This window comes from Maudiozyma barnettii (genome assembly GCF_903064755.1).
Source record: "Maudiozyma barnettii strain CLIB 1767 genome assembly, contig: KABA2_01, whole genome shotgun sequence".
Taxonomy (NCBI): Eukaryota; Fungi; Ascomycota; class Saccharomycetes; order Saccharomycetales; family Saccharomycetaceae; genus Maudiozyma; species Maudiozyma barnettii.
The window spans coordinates 1,484,694-1,506,468 of NW_024545238.1; the positions used below are offsets into that span (position 1 = coordinate 1,484,694).

Here is a 21,775-nt window from a genome sequence, read left to right on the forward strand (position 1 = left end):
ACTTACAAATATAAGAGAAAGATAACAATTATATTTTGCTTACCTAACATTAAAACTTAAGCTACACCATTCACCTCTATACCTAACACCTTTAATAATGAACGAATATAAGTCTAACCACAGTATGTCTGCTTCAGCTCAGCAATGACAATTAATTTTTTTTTTTGTTTATTGGATTATTTGCTGTCAATCTATTGAAGTCATTTGGGTTTGGTTTATTTGGGCGTCGTACAAAGAGACCGAAAAACGTTCCAAGATTGCGGAAACAGACTTCATTGCGATCTCATCGCACCCCATTTTATGTCAAACATTTAAGAGTAATATACTTGATATTGTAAACAAATAAGAGTTCCCACTAAATAATTTCAGAATACATCCCCCAACCAAAACCATTGTTTAATATAAGGACATTTACTAATTTTTTTTTTGCATTTATCAAGAGAAATTCGAAGACAAACAGAGACTTAAAATATTACTCAATTGTCCAACTAGAATCTTATGTTTATAAGGAGAATCCTAAGTACGAAGATGTCTACCCAAAAATTATTTGATACTAAAGTTTTACGAGTTAAACCAGAATCCATAAAGTTTTCACCGAACGCTTTCTTGGACGGTTCGCTACCCACAATATTGGATCCAAATACGGAGGTAGCCCTTAGAGAGGCAGCACGTATAATCAGAGACACAGATGATACAGTGGCATTCCCTACTGAAACAGTATATGGCCTAGGTGGATCTTCCTTGAATGATGACTCTGTTCTTAACATATACAAAGCCAAAAACAGACCCAGCGATAACCCTCTAATCTCACATATATCATCTATAGACCAGTTGAACCGTAAAATATACGGGGACACAAATCTTCATCCCTCTGAATTACTAAAACACATTCCAAAGTCATATCATAATCTAATCAACACACTCTGGCCTGGTCCACTAACCATCCTTCTTCCAGTCCCCCCTCATGATACTAATACGCTTTCCAAATTGACAACAGCAGACCAACCGACATTTGCCGTTAGGATTCCATCCAATCCTGTAGCGAGAGCATTGATTGCATTAAGTGACACTCCAATTGCAGCACCATCGGCTAATGCTTCAACCAGACCTTCTCCTACCCTTGCATCACACGTCTATCATGATCTTCAAGGAAAGATCCCTCTGATTTTGGACGGAGGTGCCTGTAAGGTTGGTGTCGAAAGTACGGTAGTTGATGGATTATGCAGTCCTCCACTTTTACTAAGACCTGGTGGTTTCACATATGAGGATATTAGATATGTTGGAGGTGAATTTTGGGCAAACTGCAAAGTTGAAAGTACAAAGAGTGTAAAGGCCGATGAGAAAGTCAGAACACCTGGTATGAAATATAAGCACTATGCTCCATCAGCTAAGGTTGTACTTTTGCTACCGTCGGATGATAAAGATAAAGAAAAGAAATTGGAGCTTTTCAAGCAATTATTTTCAAAAGAGATACATGACAACCCTGGTGTTCAAAAAATAGCCATTCTGACCACAAAATATCTAGACAATATTAAAGACTCTGAACTTGAAAATTACAAAAATTGCGATTTAATTATAAAGACTTTGGGTCATGATGGTGAGGAAATTCAAGCAAATCTATTTGCAGAATTAAGACAAGTTGATGAAACTGACAAGGTTGATCTGATATTTGTTGAAGGGATTCCAGAGGAAGAGGAAGGTCTAGCAGTGATGAATAGACTAAGAAAGGCAGCAGCCAACAATTGCATAGCATTTTAATACGTCTTAGCATTTAATTTAATTTCATAGCATATAATATCACATTATCAATACTACTTTAGGTCTGGCAGATTGCCCAACAAGATCTCTTATATCAATTTGCCTTTGTATTATTGTTATTGTCTTTTTTTTTATTGAATATATAAATATATGTACATACGACTTTCGTATTAATTGTTTATGCCAGATAGTATTAGATGTAAATATTTGGAAAGGTAGAATATCGCTACTTAACAAATTCATTTATTATCATACCGTTGTAGTATAACGATTTTCTTCTTCAACGTAGTTTGTTAAGTATTGATTTACGATAAATTTACGCAACTCGTCCACTATAAAAACTGTACTACTCAAACAAAACAGTAATAACAGATCAAATGCACCTAATCTTTCTGTCTTGAAAACATGCTGTAGAACTGGAACATATATCACACATAACTGTGCGATCAACGAAAGACCTACGGATAAATTGAACATACTGTTTGAAAAAACTCCAATCTTAAATATCGATTTTGTAGCGTGTCTACACGCTAATGCATTAAACATGTCAAAGAAAACAAAACAGGTAAATGTCATTGTAGTATCTCTGGCAGATTTTTCACCGTCGGTACTCATTTCTTTAACATATATGAATACAGTTCCCAATATAATACAAATAGCAGTCCCCAATATACGTCCCAACACAGCGATAGTTAAAATTCTTTCTGAGCGAGATCTTGGTGGTTTCTTCATTACTTCATGATCTACAGGTTCTACACCCAATGATTGAGCAGGAGGTCCATCCATAAGAATATTAATCCAAAGAATTTGCATGGCGTTCAAGGGATTTGGTAAGTTCAACGCGGTTGCAAGTGCGATCATGGAAAGTGCTGCAATGGAGGTTGACAATTGAAATGTTAAAAAGTTTTGAATGTTATTAAAAATACCTTTTCCTTCTTCGACTGCAGTCAGAATGGTGCTAAAATCATCATCAGTTAAAATCATATCGGAAGCTTCTTTAGCCACATCTGTACCAATGATACCCATAGATATACCAATGTCAGCCAACTTCAATGCTGGCGCATCATTCACACCGTCACCAGTCATGGCCACAACGTCACCTCTCTTTTTCAATGCTTGAACAATATTTAACTTATCTTCTGGAGTCGCACGAGCAAAAATGTTTACATGACTGATGACATTAGCTAATTGTTCATTAGTCATTGTCTTCATTTTATCACCTGTTAAGACACTAGTTTCTTCATTAATGACAGGAATACCAATTTGTTTTGCAATGCTCACGGCAGTGTTTGGAGAATCACCGGTAATCATAATAATATGGACACCACCTTGTAATAATTTTTCTACTGCTGGTTTAACAGTGGGACGGGGTGGATCTCTCATACCGATTAGACCGCTAAATGTCAAATCATTAATATCATCTTCTGAAATATCCGTAAAATCAGTTTTAGAGTGATATGGAGAACTAGCAAATGCAAGAACTCGCAAGCCATCTGATGCTAATTGGTTTGCACACTCAATAATTGTTTCTTTGTTCTTTTCTGTGAGCTTATCTATTTTTCCATCCTCAGTCAGGTAAGTGTTGGAACGACCAAGGATGACTTCGAATGCACCTTTAACGCATATCAATTGAGATTCCTTATCGTCCGAGTTTTCACATTTAAGTCTCACGGCCATAAACTTTCTCTTCGAGTTGAACGGAATTTCTTTAATCCTGGTATACTTATCTCTTTCATCCTCCATACCGAATTTCGACAGTTCTTCTAATATTGAGATATCTGTAGGATTACCCAAGAACTTAGAATGATCTACCGAAAAAGTTGCATTATTACATAAAGAGCCAATCTCTAAGGTCTTCCTAACGTCTCCTGCTAAATAATTTCTCAGATCTGTAGTAGATCCCACATTTAGAACATTTTCCTTAGTAGACATACTTGATAAACACCATATCTTTGACACAGCCATATGGTTAGCCGTTAAGGTCCCTGTCTTGTCTGTACAAATAACATTGACAGATCCCAATGTTTCCACACTAGGTAACCTTCTTACAATTGCTTTCCTCTTGGCCATCCTTAATACTCCCAATGCCAATGTTACAGTGACGATAATCGGTAAACCTTCTGGAATGGCAGCAACAGCCAAGGATACAGAAATTTGAAACATATCTAACCACGATCTACCTTGCCATATACCAATAAGACATATTGTTCCAATGACCACAAAACTAAATAAAGAGAGTTCTTTACCTAGATGATCCATCGCAGTTTGTAGTGGTGTCTTTGGCTTATCTACCGCACTCATCATTTCAAAAATCGAACCGAAGGCAGTTTCTTTACCAGTAGCTACCACAAGGCCTCTACCGTGACCTTCTTTCACTAAAGTACCCATAAAAGCTATACAATGTCTCTCTGATATTGGAATAATTCCTGTTGGGTTTGCAAGCACAGAATCTGATGACTTATGAACTGGATCAGGTTCACCAGTAAGACTACTTTCATCTAGTGACAAATCTACACTCTCGATGACTCTCAAATCTGCAGGAATTCTATCACCTACACGGAATGCAACAATATCACCAGGCACTAATGTAGCTGCTAATACATGTGATTCTCTACCAAACCTGACAAGATGACATGTTGCAGGGACCAATTTATTTAAAGCTTCAATAGATTTTTCTGATTTATATTCTTGAATGAAACCAACCAACATCACTATAACAATTGCCACGGTGATACTAATTGCATCACCTACATTATGAAGTATTGCAGATAATACAGCTGAACCAATTAATAAAAGAATTAATCTATCCTCAATAAATCCACTCAAAAATCTTTTAAGTAGACCAAATTTCCCATTATCTTCACCATCTTCTGAGGTTACTTCATTTGTCCCATGCAGTTCTCTCCGCCGTTCTACCTCCTCCATACTGGAAATACCGGAGGTTCCGTTTGTTTTCAATTTACTGACTGCTTCATCTACTGACAATACAGAAAACTCTGCTGATGGTGTGACATTGATAGCAAGTCCTGCTGCTATGGATGAATTAAAAGGAGCATTTTCTTCTGCTAATGTAGAGCCATCCAAATTAAATGGTACATCATCGCTAGGTTGGGAATATATATCTAATGGAATATCGCTCATGTTGATATTATTCTATTCAAAAATAGGAATATAACTGAAGTATGGAAAAATACTAACAGTAAAAATACAGGTTCTTTAAAAAGGCAATTTTTTTTCTATGTTCTAACAGATACTTTACAATTTTAAAGTAATCCTTTTGAATGAAATAAAATAAAGGACAATCTAATAATAGAGATAATCAGTTTCCCCAGAAATTATTTTTTGATAAATGTGTAATTTAAGTTGGAATAGATGATATATATAGTTCTTTCAAAAACCAAAAACCAAAATTAGCAAAAAGTGGATTATTTCTTCGCCACGATATTTTTAAAACTAATCAAACAAATCAGATATAGTAGTAGGAAATATTTTCAAATATACTTTCTATCTATCTTTATCTTAGTACATTCCAACTTAAAAAAGAGATAAAACTTAAACAAAATAATCAAACAAAACCTTTTCAAACTCTGAGATTGCACAAATCATCAATAAAACAAAAGATAATTCAGCAATTATAATAATAACCGATTTAATTTGCAAAAGGTAAGAATATAAATTAATATCACACTGTAACAATCCATAACTTATCAAGTTCCTTAACTTCGACTTTCAACTTTTCAATATTGAATTATTAATTAATTGAAATTTAATTTACTTAAAAGAGGCAAAGGATAACCAACGCCGTTTTTAATGTAAATTATGATCCGAGTACTACTGCAATATCTGTGAATTATTAATTATTTAATCACATTGTCATTGACAGTCCCTTTTTTTTTACTTCGCCTCGTTTTTTTTCGTTTCCTTTAAATTTTTCACTTTCAATTTATTCCCATAAGCGACGATAAAATTGATGATGTAATGTAATTAGAAGAAAGTTAAGCATTTTTAAAACCAGAAGAGAGTTAAGGTCTATTAGGTACAATATTCAGTTAAAATGATTATTATTGCTACATATTAACTTAGAAGATATCAAAGGTAAAATAAAACTATAATTGTTGTCGTTTCTTCAATCTTTTTCTAAATAAAAAAGGATACATATGAAGTGTCACAGTTTTCTTTTTACGGTAAGGCGGATTAGATGTCACAACTAGTAATACCAGGTTTCATTGTTCAATAAATAATGGAAAGTTTGCTTCTATTTAAAATTGGTTTCTTTACCTTACAATCTTACTTCTCAATTACTACTGATGGTAACAGACTATTATGATTAAGATTATAGTTGAAAGTGGTATCTTTGTCATATTTTCAACCATTATTATTATTATTATTATTATTATTTATATATAAACCATAAGTTCTTACAAAATATATAGATTTGTATATCTTACTTGTTTCGTCAATCATTTTATCTCTGGCACTGATGAATACTTGGATTACTTTTTTACACTTTTTAAGGGAACATTTGTTGTATAGGTGCTACCATAATATCCATGTAGAATAACAACTGGTGTATCTTGTTATTGTTTACACTACTGGGGAAAAAAAAAGAATAACTTATCATTACATCTTGCTATATTTATAATATTCCTCAAATTTTGAAACAAGAATGTGAAAATTGCAGCAATTTTGATAAGTCATAAAATACAATTAATATTCTCTTTGAGCTGAAGGAGACATACTGTGGTTAGACTTATATTCGTTCATATTATATAGTGGCAGGTAGAGAGGTTGATGGCATAGCTTGAGTTTTAATGTTAGGTAAGCAAAATATAATTCTTATCTTTTTCTTATATTTGTAAGTGATTTTTTATATTATATATAATTTATAGAACGAATAGAACCTAACTCAGAATGTAAGTTCAGAATTCTCTGTCTTTATATATTATTTATTTTCTCAAAAAACTGTTTCTCTAATTCTTTCTTAATAAAATATTACCTAATGAATTATTAAGTAAAAACCATTATTACCTAATTTTTACGTAATGAAATTATTAGGTAATAAATTACTAATTAATGGGAATGTTATTACCTAATTATTACGTAATTCTTCATTCTTATTTGGACATTTTAGATATCTCAATTCCACATAGTTTCTGTCACTCTTAATATATCTTTATCATTACTTTTTTTTTTACAATTTAATGATAAGAATACAATTCTTCTCTCTATGTCCTTCTTTACTATATATCATTTTCAAAAGATGATCTACATTTTTGTTCATAACCTTACGTCATCGCACTTTCGAACGTCCGACTCCCTGTGTATCTGACAGCAATTATGTAGGAATAATGAGCTGAAGCAGACATACCGTGGTTAGATTTATATTCGTTCATTATTTAATGTGTTAGGTATAGAGGTGAATGGCGTAGCTTAAGTTTTAATGTTAGGTAAGCAAAATATAATTGTTATATTTCTCTTATATTTGTAAGTGATTTTTTATATTGTATATAATTTATAGAACGATTAGAATCTAACTCAGAAGGTGTCGGAAATATATTATAAGAGGGATAATGACCAAGGTTATAATCTAACGATAGGTTCATCCCGCAATGATCTATTGATAAGTTCATCCCGCAACAACTTAATAATAGATTACTTACGCCACTGTCGAGTGAGTTTATAATCGCAACAATGATAACCCAACATATATAAATGGAACAATATTTCATTTATGAATATAATTGTTTCCATAATTTACTTTATATATTTTTATATAAGATATAAAAAGATCAGACGACTATAAGTTGATTTTGTAATATAATAAAATTTTTTCAGTTAAATATGTAAACGTAAGTTTGAAATCGAGAATATACGATTAGTATTCGAGTTGAAAATATCGGACATAGTTATAGATATTCAAATGTATAATCTTGTGTATTTATTTTATGTTATATAAAGTAAGTCTGTATAAGGAAGATTGTATATATATAAAGTTAGAATATGTGGTCCTTTTATACTTTTGGAAAAGGAAAACAGTCTACCAAATATTGATAGTATTCTTACTAAACATTCTAGAAACATGTTCTAGACACTTATGAAACAATTAGTAATACTTGCTTACTAATCATTCTTAAAGAATGTTCTAGAATCATATTGAACAGTTAGTAATAATTTCTTACTAAACATAAAAATTGAATAACTAAGTATTGATACTTTCTATATTATAACACATTTCAACACATTTCAATTACGAACAGTACACTAGAATTTTAAAATTTAATTACTTCTTGGATAGAGTTATTTTTCCAAAAAAACAATAAAATATGCCTTGTTGGCGCAATCGGTAGCGCGTGTGACTCTTAATCACAAGGTTAGGGGTTCGAGCCCCCTACAGGGCTATATATTTTTAATATCTTTTTTACTGTCACTGTGATAGATATGGATTTTGCCCTTAATGAAGATGATAGTATCCGAATGATTATCATCTCAGACAAGAAGAAGATAAGCGAAAGACATAAGAAAAGAGACGAAGTGTATAAGAATAATATCCATTGAATATCTGCTGGAGGAGTTACCGTTATTAACTTTTATTATAGGCATAAGAGAAGGAACATTAGATTGACAAGTTACATAATCGATATACAATAATCAATTATTAATATCTATAACTTATAGAGTATTCTAACTAACATTAGAATACCGTTATATGAGATTCATATATAAAAGTAGTCTTCCGTTTAAGATAACCTACACCTGAACAAGGCTGACATAAGGAGTTGTATGCGGTGGATACATTACAGGCAGTACTTATAGTATTTTCCAGTTTGAAATTCAATTACAACATTGTTATTGAATATTGATATTACAAGTAGGATAATTGTAAAGTGACTCTTGAAGTTTTGTAACGATTGCAAATAACTCGAGAGAAATTATATACGGCCCTGTAGTTCCTCTTAAATAATTTTAATATTTATTAAGCTACATACCTAATTCATTTGTTTTATTAAACATTGAATATGAATGAAGTAATCCGGAAAGTGAAAAAAAAATAAATCTGAACTTGCCTTATTATATAACTTTCCCCCTTAACTGTTTTATGATGATTAAGTGGTAGCCGCATACAATATACGATAAGATTATCTCTCTTACTGTTTATTTCAACTACTTATTTCATCATTTTAATAAACAGCATTTTGTGACAATTCAGATATACAACTTGAACATTTCTCAATGACGACTATTATCCCAGACGGCTTCACCGTAAGAAGAATTGATTCTCGCGATTTTGACGGAGCTAAAGTAGCATTGGCTGGATTAACTACAGTTGGGGAGATTAGTCAAGAGGACTTCAACTCGATTCTAGGTTATTGGGATTCTGTACTTTTACCTAATGGCAAACAAGCTTATAATACATTTGTTATAACAGCGAAGGAAACTGAAAAAGTTGCAGCTATTGGAACTGTATTTGTTGAAAAGAAAATTATACATAATGGAGGTTTAGTTGGTCATATTGAAGACATTGCAGTGAATAGTGATTTCCGTGGTCAAAAACTTGGTAAAGTTCTAATAAATTATCTAAGTTCAATTGGCAAACAATTAGGATGTTATAAGATAATCTTAGATTGTGATGAGAAAAATGTTGGATTTTATGAAAAATGTGATTATAATAAAGCTGGTATTGAAATGCAAATTAGATACCAATAGTTCAATAGATATTTCAAAAAAAAAAATGAATAGAAATGCATTATTTGTAGAGGTAGTATATAAATACATATAAATACATATATTATATATGTAAAAAAACCACATACTAAAAAATCGGATAAAGATAAAGAGAGTCCAAAGCTATACTACAGTATCCAAAGCCTCTATCGATCGTATGGAGTTACCTCTTATTACTGTTTGTACTCCAAGGGGAATGTTATTATTTGGTGATACTATTTCAATGGCATCATCTACCACTATGTTAAGGAATATATCATAACCTCGAAGGACGCCTGCTATTTTTTTTGTACCATTCAATTGAACGATAATCTTCTTATCCATATATTTCTTCAGTTCTGGAGTGGATACCATGGTGTATGTGTGTGTATGTGCTTAAGTGCCAGCCTGAGTTTCTTTATTCAATAATATATGTGTATGTAAATTGCTTTAAAAAAAAACCAAATTCCTTATATGAATGAATATTTTTATTTCATCAAATATATTGTCGCGCGCCGTAAAAGAAGAAGAAGAAGAACAAGAAGAAGGTTTGATTAATATATATAGTATAAGATGACTAGAATAAATGTGGCTGGTAAACAAAAAAAGAGTATATTACCATTAAATAAATATATGAGTATGTATATATGTATGTGTCTATAATTTTATTGATAACCATTCCAAATTCTCATGATCCTTTTTCAATTGTTGTTGTTGTTGTTGTTGAGGTTGTGAAAGTTGATTTGTTCTCTTTGCAGCACCATTTCTTTGTCTTTTCTTAATAATATCTGTCTTTAATGATAACGGTCTCATTACACCATGTAATTTTAAGAATAATCCACATGCATTACATAATGAATTCCCTTGGGAATCTTTTCTCCATAATGGTGTCGTATACGTTTGACAATTATTACATTTTGTATTTTTATTATCCGGTGAATTCCCACTATTACTATTTTTTCTTCTAATCTTTTTTGGTTGCTGTCTTTTTGAGATAATTGCAGTGGAGACTAATGGTATTGAAGGATGTGATGGTGTTCTTGACGGTGTAATCATTTGCTGTGGAGCCATTGTAGTCGCAGTAGTCGCAGTCGAATGTGAAGGATTTTGGAATTGTAAAGGAGATGCAAAATTTGGCAAAGAATTTGAAATATCCCAATTTGAACTAGCAGTACTATCTATATCTAATGAAGACGGTAACTGACCTGAATTATCATCTAAATAATGGAAATTCGATAGTGAAGTTGCAGAATTATGTTGGAACGAATCTAAATCATCATTCATTAAACTAAAATTCATATTCAATAAATTTAAATTATTTGTATTAGCAGCAGCAGTAGCAGTAGTAGTAGTAGTAGTGAAATTATTGGTTACACTATTATTATTACTACTAAAATTATTACTGTTATTGTTCATTCTATGAAATGAAAAAACATCATTATCATTAAATGAGTTTGACGGTATTGGTCTTGGCATAACAAAATTATCTCCATGATTTACAAGGTTATTTGTTAAATCATAATCATTAGTGAATGAACCATATGGTGTTTCCGATGCATCGGGATAAATGTCGTCGTCATCGCCATCGTCGTCGTCATCATCTCCTTCACTCAACAATATATTCTGGTGATGGTGATGGTGATGACGATTAGTAGGTGATATTTTATTTACGGGTGGAATTTGTTCGGATTGTGATTGATTATTATCAATATAGTTTAGTAATTGTAAAATATTTTCATTTTCCAACCAAATTTTTTTTTGTAATCTGATTGACATATTAATTATTCTTTCTCTATAAGGCAGGTTTAATTTTGTCAAATTATATAATTTAAAAATTGAAATCGATTCCTTAAATAAATCTTCATTTTTTGAAAATGTCAAATTTAATGGATTATTATTATTATTATTATTATTACTAATTGAAGACTCCATCATCATAAATATATCCTGATTTGTATTTGTTCTTGTAGCTGAGTCTATTGTTGAATTATTGATAGATTCCAGTTCTTTAAACTGTGATGTAAGCAATGACATGTTGTGTGTGTGTGTGTGTGTGTGTGTGGCGTGTATATATAAAAATTTGTCTCAGTGAGTCAGTGAGTATGTGTTTGTCTTTTCTTAATCTACCCCCCTATATATATAAATAAGTGATACTGTCTTTTTTACTTACAGATATATATATAACAATAACCGACCACACTTCCTTTATATATATATATATATATATATACTAGTATTATATAATGAGAGGTAACATTGTTGCAACCACATCATATACATATACATACATGCTTTCATGTATGTATTGTTTCTGCTAGTGCTACCACCACCACCACCACTACTCTTAACTAGCTATTGTATCCTAAATGACTCCTTCTGCAACCGATAGGAAATATACCTATGTATGGTATATATATAGTGGTATATCGATGTCTCTTTGCTACAGCTATAGCTATAGCTGTAGCTGTAACTATAACTATAACTACATAATACAAGATGCCAACTGCAACAGCCAAAGCTGTACAATCGATGTATAAATATGTATAGCGTAGCATTAGCAATCAGCCAACGGAATAACTCTGTCTGTCTGTCTGTCTATGCAGCATTCATTTTCTCTTTAGTCTCTTGTCGTTATTGTATCTGTAGCCAATCAGATTAGCGAAACCCAAGATAACAGCAGACGGCTAACCCACCTGTGAAGGGAATACACACATCAGCATCAGCATCAGCAGTAGCGGTAGCAGCAACAAAGAAACTCCGCCTGTTCCGACTGAAATAATATAAGCAACAGCAGTGAATTGCCGCGCAACCACCGAGCAAACACAGACAGACATCGCCGCCATTTGCTGGGCTCAACAGCAAAGCGAAGAGAGAAAAAAGCGATGGAATTTTGCAATAAATTTCCTGGATGGCCGTAACAGGTAATTCTGCAGATAAGAACGGACACAGACAGCACAGCAAGCACAGCTGAAAGGGACAAATTTTATTCGGGTGAAGGAACTTTTTCCAGGTGAAACAGCGCGCAATCACACAATTTCTCACTGTGGCTGTGACAGCCGTTTCAGGCCGCTTGGGCAGAATGTGTGTGCGGTTCGTGGTACGCGATTACGTGCGTAGTGACAAGGGTGCGCGTTGCGAATTTCTCTCCCATGTTCCGCCACGTGACACGCAATAAATATAAACGGCGTGTTCTATACATATTTTTGTTTGCTAGCATTCCATATATATATATGGCATGCAAGGTTATAAATGCAACTTGGAGTGATAGAGCTGAAAAGAATACATACATACATATATATATATAGGAGACGAGAAGAGACGAGAAGAGACGAGACATGACAATGAACCATAAGGAACTGGATGAACAATATAGTTCGTTGTTCAAGAAGGACAAACAATTACAATTTGCCGCTAACGCAATTAATCATTATAAAATCGATAAAACAACACATACAATACAAAATGATTTACATTACTACAAAGAGAAAGGCCATATAAGGACTCACAATAGCAATATTAAGAGGCATATCCTAAATATTGACAACACTTCAAGAATAAATTATGAAATGATTAAAAATATCCCCGGTAATATCCCAGTGGGAAATACAATAATATCATCATCAAACAATAGTAATAATAATGAAGACGAAGATGGCAATAATGCTGCTGAAGATGGCAACAATGACAATGACAATGACAATGATGGTGATGGTGACGATGACGATGACGATGACGATGAAAATATGAATTCAAAAAAACGTACTTTAGATTTAATAGATATTGATATCGTTAAGACAAAAATATTTAAAAATAACCTTTTTGAAATGAATGATTCATTTATTAATAAATTACCGAAATTTGAAAATGATACACCAGAAGAAGAAACTAGTGCAACTTTACAATTACCTTTAAATGAACAACTCGATTCATTATATCAATTACAACACGGTTTATTAAATCAATATAGTCTTTTACAAAATTTAGAGAAAAAATGGTTTGCGTTAAGAGAAATTATCCTAGATGCAAATATCGAATTAGATTTATTTAGTGAACAAGACGTTAAAAGTTTACCAATCGATAATGAACAAGATGTTAAAAGTTTGCCAATCGATGATGAAAAAGATAGAGTTAAAGTTAGATTAGGCTCTATTAATGTCCCCGCATCTCATACACAATCTGCAATTCATACCCTGGCATTTAATAGATGTAAAAGATTAAGAAATAATAAGGAATCTAACAATATTATTGTTGTTGATTAATCGATATTTTAATAATAAATATTGGAAATGGAGTGTTACCCGGTGCATGTCACGTGCGTATCGCCATACAATAATAAAAAAAAAGTAAGCACCATCGAAGACAACGCAACGCAGACAACAACAACAAAAAGCGAAAACTGAAAATTTTTTTTTTTCAGAAGTTCAATTTCTTTTGCATCGTTAATGACAAGTGGGATTGCTTTTTTCTTCATGATTTGAAATATTTATATAATATAATATAATAATGACATGACATATATATATACACATATATATATTGGATATACGCAGTAGTAATTTAATTCTTACATATATATATAGTGTTTTTTTTTTTAATAATAGTTAACTTTACGTATCAATCAGCCCAGTAACATCCACAACAGCATAAGAATGTCTGATTTCCAACTAGAGATTCTACAGAAATTGAATGATTTAGGAGAGATTCAATCCTCTTTAAAGACTTTCCCATCAAAATCTTCTCAAGAGGTTTTGTCTGCATTGAACTCTTTGCAAGCTCACGGTAAAGTGGAATTCAAAAATATCGATACTTTGCACTATGATCTATCCAAGGAAGGTTTCGAGATCGTAGAAAAAGGTTCTCATGAAATTCTACTGGTGAAATTGATTGCTGATTTAGGTAAATTACAAATTAAAGAAGTCGGTACCAAACTAGGTTCTAATGGTAAAGTTGGTCAAGCTCGTGCTTTCAAGAATGGGTGGATTAAGAAGAATGATTCCAATGAATTAGAATTGTCAGATAAAGTCAAAGCAATGGATTTAAATCAATTAGATGATACTACTAAAGACTTATTACAAAAGATTTCTCAAGGTAAAGAAGATATTTCTTCAATTGATTCAAAGACTCTTGCTGATTTGAAGAAAAGAAAATTGATTTCACAGAGAAAAGTTACAGATTTCCAAATTACTAAAGGTTCGGATTTCTCTTTAACTATCACTAAAGCTGAAACTGATATTACTTCAGACATGGTCCAAAACGGTACTTATAAAGACATGACTTTCAAAGACTATAACTTCAATTCTCAAGGTGTTCCAACTCAATCCGGTGCTTTACATCCATTGAATAAAGTTAGAGAAGAATTTAGACAAATCTTCTTCTCCATGGGTTTCACCGAAATGCCTTCGAACCAATACGTTGAAACCGGTTTCTGGAATTTCGACGCTCTTTACGTTCCACAACAACATCCAGCTCGTGATTTACAAGATACTTTCTATTTGAAAGATCCATTAGTAGCAGACCTACCAGAGGATAAGACTTACATGGAAAACATTAAAGCTGTGCATGAAAATGGTAAATATGATTCCATTGGTTACCGTTACGACTGGCATGAAAAGGAATCTCAAAAGTTGGTATTGAGAACCCATACTACCGCCATCTCCGTAGCAATGTTGCATGAATTAGCCAAGGATCCTAAACCAACTAGATTATTCTCCATCGATCGTGTCTTCCGTAACGAAGCTGTCGACGCTACTCATTTGGCTGAATTCCATCAAGTCGAAGGTGTTCTTGCCGATTATAATATTACCTTAGGTGACTTGATTCAATTCATGGAAGAATTTTTCAAAAAGATGGGTGTCACTGGGTTAAGATTCAAACCTACTTATAACCCTTACACTGAACCATCCATGGAAATTTACTCATGGCATGAGGGTCTAGCCACATGGGTCGAAATTGGTAATTCTGGTATGTTCAGACCAGAAATGCTGGAATCCATGGGCTTACCAAGAGATCTTAGAGTATTAGGTTGGGGTCTATCCTTAGAGAGACCAACTATGATTAAATACAAGGTTCAAAACATTAGAGAGCTTCTAGGTCACAAGGTTTCATTAGATTTCATCGAAAACAACCCAGCTGCTAGATTAGATGAAGATTTATACGATTAATAGAATTTTAAAATAAAAAGAGAATAAAATAAAATAAAATAAAAATATACGCCTAATCATCTGATCCTTTCTACCTTTTAATGTTCTTTCCCTTGATACATGTAATATAAACTTCCATCTTTTTCAATGTAAATTTGAAAGAATAAAATAAAAACTAAAAAAGATATAAACAAACCATACATTTACATATAGATATATACTAATGCAATATATTATTACGATTAAATCTGAAATATACCACTGTATAATATAATATAATTGTTGGCAATATGCATACAAAATAATGAATGAATATATTATAAATATAATACTAATCTATCTGGAAGACTATTTAATCTTATGTAATCTATCAATAATTTTAAAAGGAACTCCTTTGTAATACAGACTCAAGCCTTTATTTGTCTCTTCAACATATTGTGTCAGGACTTTTATACAGTCTGTTACATCAATCCCATCTGCTATTCCATCTTCAATAGCATTCCATATCTTCTTACGCCTATTAATTTGTCTTGAGAAATTTTTATCCTCGTTTCTCCATCCAGAACTGAATTTGGATTCCAATTCTCTAATTGAACTCTCTCTCATCAATGTTAATTCCATATCAATATTACAATGTTCCATTTCATTAATCTTACGAACATTCACTAAGAATGACATTAAATATTCCTGAGACCATTCACTTGGTATTTTATTATACTCATCCCATAATTGGGCAATAGATTCAGGCCATCTCATTAAAATCACACCATAATTATTTAATTTAGAACATGGATCATTCGTCACTTTAGGATCTTTCAATCCAATACTCGTTTCTCTGATATCAACTATCCCATATTGCTTCAACTGTTGAACTTTAGCATCTTCAGGGTTGTCGTTGTCTTCGTTGATAACAATATCTCGAATATCAGTAATCGTATTCAAAAACTTGACAGTCTCATTAGTTTTAATTACTCTAGGTACGTCATCACCACTGTAGTCTTGTTGTTGTTGGTATTCAGGGTTATCTGATAGTGTATTATCTATGTTATCCATCCATTGAACAAATTGTCCCTTAACTTCATCTATGGTGACCATTAAATCATCAATTTCATCATAAACTTCATCGAAAGAGTCATACCCGTCCATTTCGACCTCTACGCCATTTTCTTCGGTAAGCTCATCACTCGAAGAATACCCTAATATATTATCAATTGAAACATTACCAGGATTATTCACCGAATTCTTCAAACTATTATCGAAATCAAACTTATCTACTTCGTCTCTTAAATGAAACCCTGAAGTATAAGAGCTTTCCAATTGTAAGTACCTTGGATCACCGGATGGTGAATTTAATTTAGTATCACCTAGTAACATATTAATATAATGACTTGTAGGGGACGTTACGTCATTACTATTATTGTTACCATTCGTATGCTGGTGTGTCTTTTCAAATGTTCTCTCTACATTATTAACATCTTGTTGTCCATTGGTATGCCCATTATTTATACTATCAGATAACATTTTTAGCAAATTTCTAATATCTAATGGGGGTTTCAATTATATTTGCTCGTTATGAGATATTATAAATAGTCCTAATAATATTTTTAATGCAATAAAGGTAGTAAATAAATAGAAGAAAAAGGTTGAACTTTCCTTAAATATATACGGTTTTTATATTATGAACTCAGTAACGATATGCTTAATTCTGTAACGAAGGTAAATTATGGCACTGACACATAATCTCTCATTATCAAAAAAAAATCATAGGACACATTATATACATATATATATAACTATTTCCATTAATATGAAAATCTACTCATCTAGCTCAAAGTTAAAGTAAAAGCAAAACAAGAACGTGAATATTAGGGTGTCACACCTACATTTCCCGGGCCACATTAACAATTCCAATAATGATTAAAAAATAAAAAATTAATTATCAATCAAACTTCTCTTATTAGGTTACCATAAGTGAATCGTCATCTTCTCATGGGACTTTGAAGAGCACATTTAGTTTAATTTGGTGAACAATCTTCCTTGTCATTTACAGTCAGAGAAGATTGATTACGCAAACAGTTTCAGTTGATGAAAAATTAATTTCGCCTCGCGGATGAGCACTTAATATTCTACTAGCTATTCTACGCAATTGGCGACCGAAATATTATTGACAGTCACAAAAGGCACTATAACTGAATTAAGAAACGATTCCACTCCACAGGTCGTTACTTCACGTGACTTGGACCATTATCCTCGCCCACTATGGAGACTAGTTGGGGTGAGGGGGTATACGTTAAGTTGCAGCAATACCACCGTTATGATAATAGGTTTTGATATCAACAGCTGATAATATCGCTGGGTAGTCGAGGAATGACATAGGAAATGGAACAGCAAAAAAGAAAAGAGAAAAGAGGTCAGATGTGCCAAATGATTAATGGCGATGAAGATTCAAATAATGCGTTCCGAATGATAAGTTTGGATAGATGTTTCGGATCGAATCGCATAACGGAGTTTATTTATTTGCTTATCTATATGTGATACTTCTATAAAAGGTATATCTGATATTTGAAAAAAGAATGACAACAACAGTAATTTGTCTTTGCGCACTCTATGCATGGCTATTGTTTAACGCTGCCATAATTAAAAATAATATAATGGAGCCACGACTGTAAATATGTGGCTTCTCTCTCTCTCTCTCTCTCTATTATAATCTCTTGTTATTATGGATTCAAATTCATCCTTTGAGATTTGAACCTACTGATTCGGATAGGGTTACCATCCTCATCTATTGGCTCCACTGCTAAATTTTCAGCCTGTTCCTCACCTTCTGCATGTATATGATTGGACTCTTGCTCGCTATTATTTTTATCTTTTAAAGCCATGTTCCTCATCTGTTGCAACATACCTTGTCTTAATGTGTGATATTCTTTAGTAACAGCGTCACCTATATTATCGGGATGCAAACCAAGGTTGTTTTCGTATCCCTCAGCAATGTCACGGTAATTCACTGGGATGTCCTTCTCTACTATATCTGTCATTATGACTCCATTATCTTCATCATCATCTTCTTCATCCTTATCATCCACATTTATTGGAACCATCGGGTTGTTTTTCTTGAAATCAATAATATCATCTTTTAAGTTATCGACTTGTTTGTTGTAAGTATTAAAATCTTCAACTTTCTCTACCACAACCCCTGGATGTTCCTCTAAATCGTCATCATATACACCTAACGTATAAGCTTGTACCATATCATCCATATTATCTACAAGTGCACCATAATCTACATTCGCAACACGTAATGAAGCTTCTGTCTTACCGACCTTTTTTATGGCTTCCTGAACTTCCTTAGGAAACATTAGATCATTATCTTCCTCTTCATCATCTTTAATCTCTTCTATCTTTTTCTGTACGATTTCTCTCTTTCTATTAACAGGCTCATCTTCAGGTTCTTGTTCCGAATCAGACAGAGAATCGATTAACTCCTGTGGGAATTCTTGTTTCTTGTTTAAGGAATGCCTCGGTTTATTCAATGAACTTAGAGTTTTCTTGAAAAGTGATCCATTTTTTTTGGAAGCTCCTTTAGTATTAGAAGTCGATTGAGATGGTTCGGTTTGCTCTATCACATCTGTTATGATATCTCGGGGCTCAATAGCGGATGCCGTTGACTCCACTGGTTGTTTTGCTTGAGTTTCCTTACGTTGGGCAAACCTGCTAACTCTTTTCTTTGGTTTTGGTTCGGGGATAGTTTCTATGATCTCTCTTTCGACAATAACATCCGAAACAGCCCTATTACTTTCCGATTTATTAACTTTTTCAATTATATCAGTTGGGGGTTTGTTTACAGTACCTCTATCTTTCTTAAATCTTGAGACACGAACTTTCTTGACGTTTTCCTGTAATTCTTGCGAGTTTTGCTCCTCATCATCATTGTTAGAGGTTATTGCATCTTTATATTTATCATGTATTTCATCCGATTGTTTAGCTCCAATCATCGATGCAAACAAATCGTTATCAAACTCATGTAGGTTTGGATTGTTCGTATCATCAGTCATCATATCCTGGACACTAGAGTATAAATCATTGGAGTTTCTTGGAAAATTGAAAGTTTGCCTCTTAGTTTCGGCTTTGAAGCTTTCAACTTCATGGACATCCAACGAAGGAGCAAAACCAACAGACTTCTTAACTTTATTTTTCTTCTTCTTCATAATTGATTTCTCGTGTGTCTTACCACTATTATCAGTAGCTGGTTGTGATTCCTTCACGATATCATCATTATCATTAACAATTTCTTTTACCTCTTCCACTGGATATGATTGTCCTCTCGAATTACGTAATTTGTTTATTTGATCCATTAACGATAGATGTCCTGGCATCTTAAAATATTTCTCTTCCTCTTCATCATTATCATCATCATCAATATATTCATCATCCGAGTAGACATTATCACTTTCATTATCCATCGATTTAAACTTTTCATAATCATAATTAATTTCATCAGAGTCAATAATCCCATCATTTTCTTCGTCTTGCTCGTCCATCCTTTCCACTAAATCTGCAAAACTGTAGATATCAGGAGTATCTACTTCATTAATACCATCATGCGAAGGAATGCCATTATCCTGAGTAATCTCATCTTCTAATTTCTTTTGATCTATTTTCAATTCTTCAACTTTGGGTACTAATTTATTATTAATTAAATCTTCAATATTTTGTCTTTCAGAATCCGTAGCGGCAGGCACAACAGATCCATTCAATACATTTCCATCTTCATCTAGTTCTTCTCTAATTTCCATAGTAGGTAATTCAATCTCATCAATTTTATTTTCTTGTTCTTGTTCTTTTATTTTTATTTTTGGGTTATGATCAATTACCATCTTTAAATTATTTAGAGTCTGTTTTGCTTCTTTAATCTTCAAATCGAATTGTTCAATTGCCTCTACCATCAATTGTAATTTATCTTCAACAAATTCAATGGTTTCACCCACAGTCTTTTCCACATAATATTCATATCCTATACTTAAGAATATCTTTTTTTTAGAGATGATAATATCTCCAAAGATATCACCTTTCTCTTCATCGTCGTAAGAGCTATCAGTACTGTCATTATTGTTTTCTTTAACTTTCAACAATCGCTCTCTAATGGTTGTATAATGATGTTGTTGTTCAATCAAAAAATCTTTCTTATTTTGCAAATTATCTAATGTCTTTTGTACTGTGTTAGCTAATGCTTGATATTCATTCTCCATCTTTTTCTCACTATATATCTTATGCCACTTATCATACAAGATATAAAAGTGGTACTATTTTTATCAAATCTGGCTTATTATATACTTCTGAAAAATTTCAACTGTTCTCTTTCTTTATCTTAGTAATGAAAAGTAAATAATGCAGCTATTAGCTCATCGCAAAAAAAAAAAAGATCAAATCAGATCAAAACTGTTTCAAACCCTTTTCTTTTTTTGCCTTCCCTCTACAAGATTAGTTAATGTAAGACACATATACAAACAAAAGTTTACAAACAGATCTATACCATCTACTATTTCACTTATTCAATGAGCAATGGGATACTTGAATTATTCTACTCTTTAGAACAACCAACTGAATTATATATACGTATTTATACCTATATATGCCTATGTATAGGTATAAACTACCAACACAGCACACACACAGCACATCACATCACCATTCACGACATCACCCGGCACGACGCGCATACCGCCCAAAAAACAACAACAACAACAAAAATTGTCGCCGTCGTCGTCGTCGTTCTTAACTTCCGCTCTTCAACCAGAGAAAAAATACAACAAACTACACCCCCACACACTATAATTTACATAATGAATATATATAATCTATCTACCTTATTTCTATTTCTAATAACAAATTATACCCGGTAATAGTAAAGATAGAAAAATAAATAGATATACGTATACTCCCACCAACCAACCACTCCTCATATTGGAGGTATACATCGCAAAGTGATCATATTGCTATATATATATATTCTTTATATCACTTTTTATTTGCATTATTTTTTATTTTCTACCTGTTATTATTATTACTATTATATTTTTTGCATTACAAATTTGGTGGCTATACTATTATTACTATTACTACTAGTGCTATTCCCTTCTCTCTCTCCTTTCCTACCATATTTATTATCACCAAAAGCG

The 21,775-nt window shown here is 32.6% G+C and overlaps 9 protein-coding genes and 1 non-coding gene across 10 annotated transcripts; 5 read left to right on the plus strand and 5 right to left on the minus strand.

Moving 5' to 3' along the window:
• Positions 1–528: 528 nt before the first annotated feature.
• Positions 529–1,758, plus strand: SUA5 (threonylcarbamoyladenylate synthase; the record flags this gene model as incomplete). The annotated part of the gene is made up of 1 exon (XM_041548562.1): positions 529–1,758. One exon carries the CDS (start codon positions 529–531, stop codon positions 1,756–1,758), a length of 1,230 nt encoding a protein of 409 aa, XP_041404496.1.
• A 249-nt stretch (positions 1,759–2,007) lies between these two features.
• Positions 2,008–4,899, minus strand: PMR1 (Ca(2+)/Mn(2+)-transporting P-type ATPase PMR1; the record flags this gene model as incomplete). The annotated part of the gene is made up of 1 exon (XM_041548563.1): positions 2,008–4,899. The coding sequence occupies one exon, from the start codon at positions 4,897–4,899 to the stop codon at positions 2,008–2,010; it is 2,892 nt and encodes a 963-aa protein (XP_041404497.1).
• A 3,184-nt stretch (positions 4,900–8,083) lies between these two features.
• On the plus strand, positions 8,084–8,156 carry KABA2_01S14146. Its single transcript has one exon. It is a non-coding gene; the product is annotated as a tRNA-Lys (tRNA).
• An 832-nt stretch (positions 8,157–8,988) lies between these two features.
• Positions 8,989–9,462, plus strand: GNA1 (glucosamine 6-phosphate N-acetyltransferase; the record flags this gene model as incomplete). The annotated part of the gene is made up of 1 exon (XM_041548564.1): positions 8,989–9,462. One exon carries the CDS (start codon positions 8,989–8,991, stop codon positions 9,460–9,462), a length of 474 nt encoding a protein of 157 aa, XP_041404498.1.
• Positions 9,463–9,603: 141 nt separating this feature from the next.
• On the minus strand, positions 9,604–9,834 carry SMX2 (mRNA splicing protein SMX2; the record flags this gene model as incomplete). The annotated part of the gene is made up of 1 exon (XM_041548565.1): positions 9,604–9,834. The coding sequence occupies one exon, from the start codon at positions 9,832–9,834 to the stop codon at positions 9,604–9,606; it is 231 nt and encodes a 76-aa protein (XP_041404499.1).
• A 282-nt stretch (positions 9,835–10,116) lies between these two features.
• Positions 10,117–11,493, minus strand: GAT1 (Gat1p; the record flags this gene model as incomplete). The annotated part of the gene is made up of 1 exon (XM_041548566.1): positions 10,117–11,493. One exon carries the CDS (start codon positions 11,491–11,493, stop codon positions 10,117–10,119), a length of 1,377 nt encoding a protein of 458 aa, XP_041404500.1.
• A 1,301-nt stretch (positions 11,494–12,794) lies between these two features.
• IES3 (Ies3p) lies at positions 12,795–13,718 on the plus strand (the record flags this gene model as incomplete). Its single annotated transcript, XM_041548567.1, has 1 exon — positions 12,795–13,718. The coding sequence occupies one exon, from the start codon at positions 12,795–12,797 to the stop codon at positions 13,716–13,718; it is 924 nt and encodes a 307-aa protein (XP_041404501.1).
• A 390-nt stretch (positions 13,719–14,108) lies between these two features.
• Positions 14,109–15,620, plus strand: FRS2 (phenylalanine--tRNA ligase subunit alpha; the record flags this gene model as incomplete). Its single annotated transcript, XM_041548568.1, has 1 exon — positions 14,109–15,620. One exon carries the CDS (start codon positions 14,109–14,111, stop codon positions 15,618–15,620), a length of 1,512 nt encoding a protein of 503 aa, XP_041404502.1.
• A 327-nt stretch (positions 15,621–15,947) lies between these two features.
• KABA2_01S14278 (uncharacterized protein) lies at positions 15,948–17,120 on the minus strand (the record flags this gene model as incomplete). The annotated part of the gene is made up of 1 exon (XM_041548569.1): positions 15,948–17,120. The coding sequence occupies one exon, from the start codon at positions 17,118–17,120 to the stop codon at positions 15,948–15,950; it is 1,173 nt and encodes a 390-aa protein (XP_041404503.1).
• A 1,196-nt stretch (positions 17,121–18,316) lies between these two features.
• BUD27 (Bud27p) lies at positions 18,317–20,845 on the minus strand (the record flags this gene model as incomplete). Its single annotated transcript, XM_041548570.1, has 1 exon — positions 18,317–20,845. The coding sequence occupies one exon, from the start codon at positions 20,843–20,845 to the stop codon at positions 18,317–18,319; it is 2,529 nt and encodes an 842-aa protein (XP_041404504.1).
• Between the last annotated feature and the right edge of the window lie 930 nt (positions 20,846–21,775).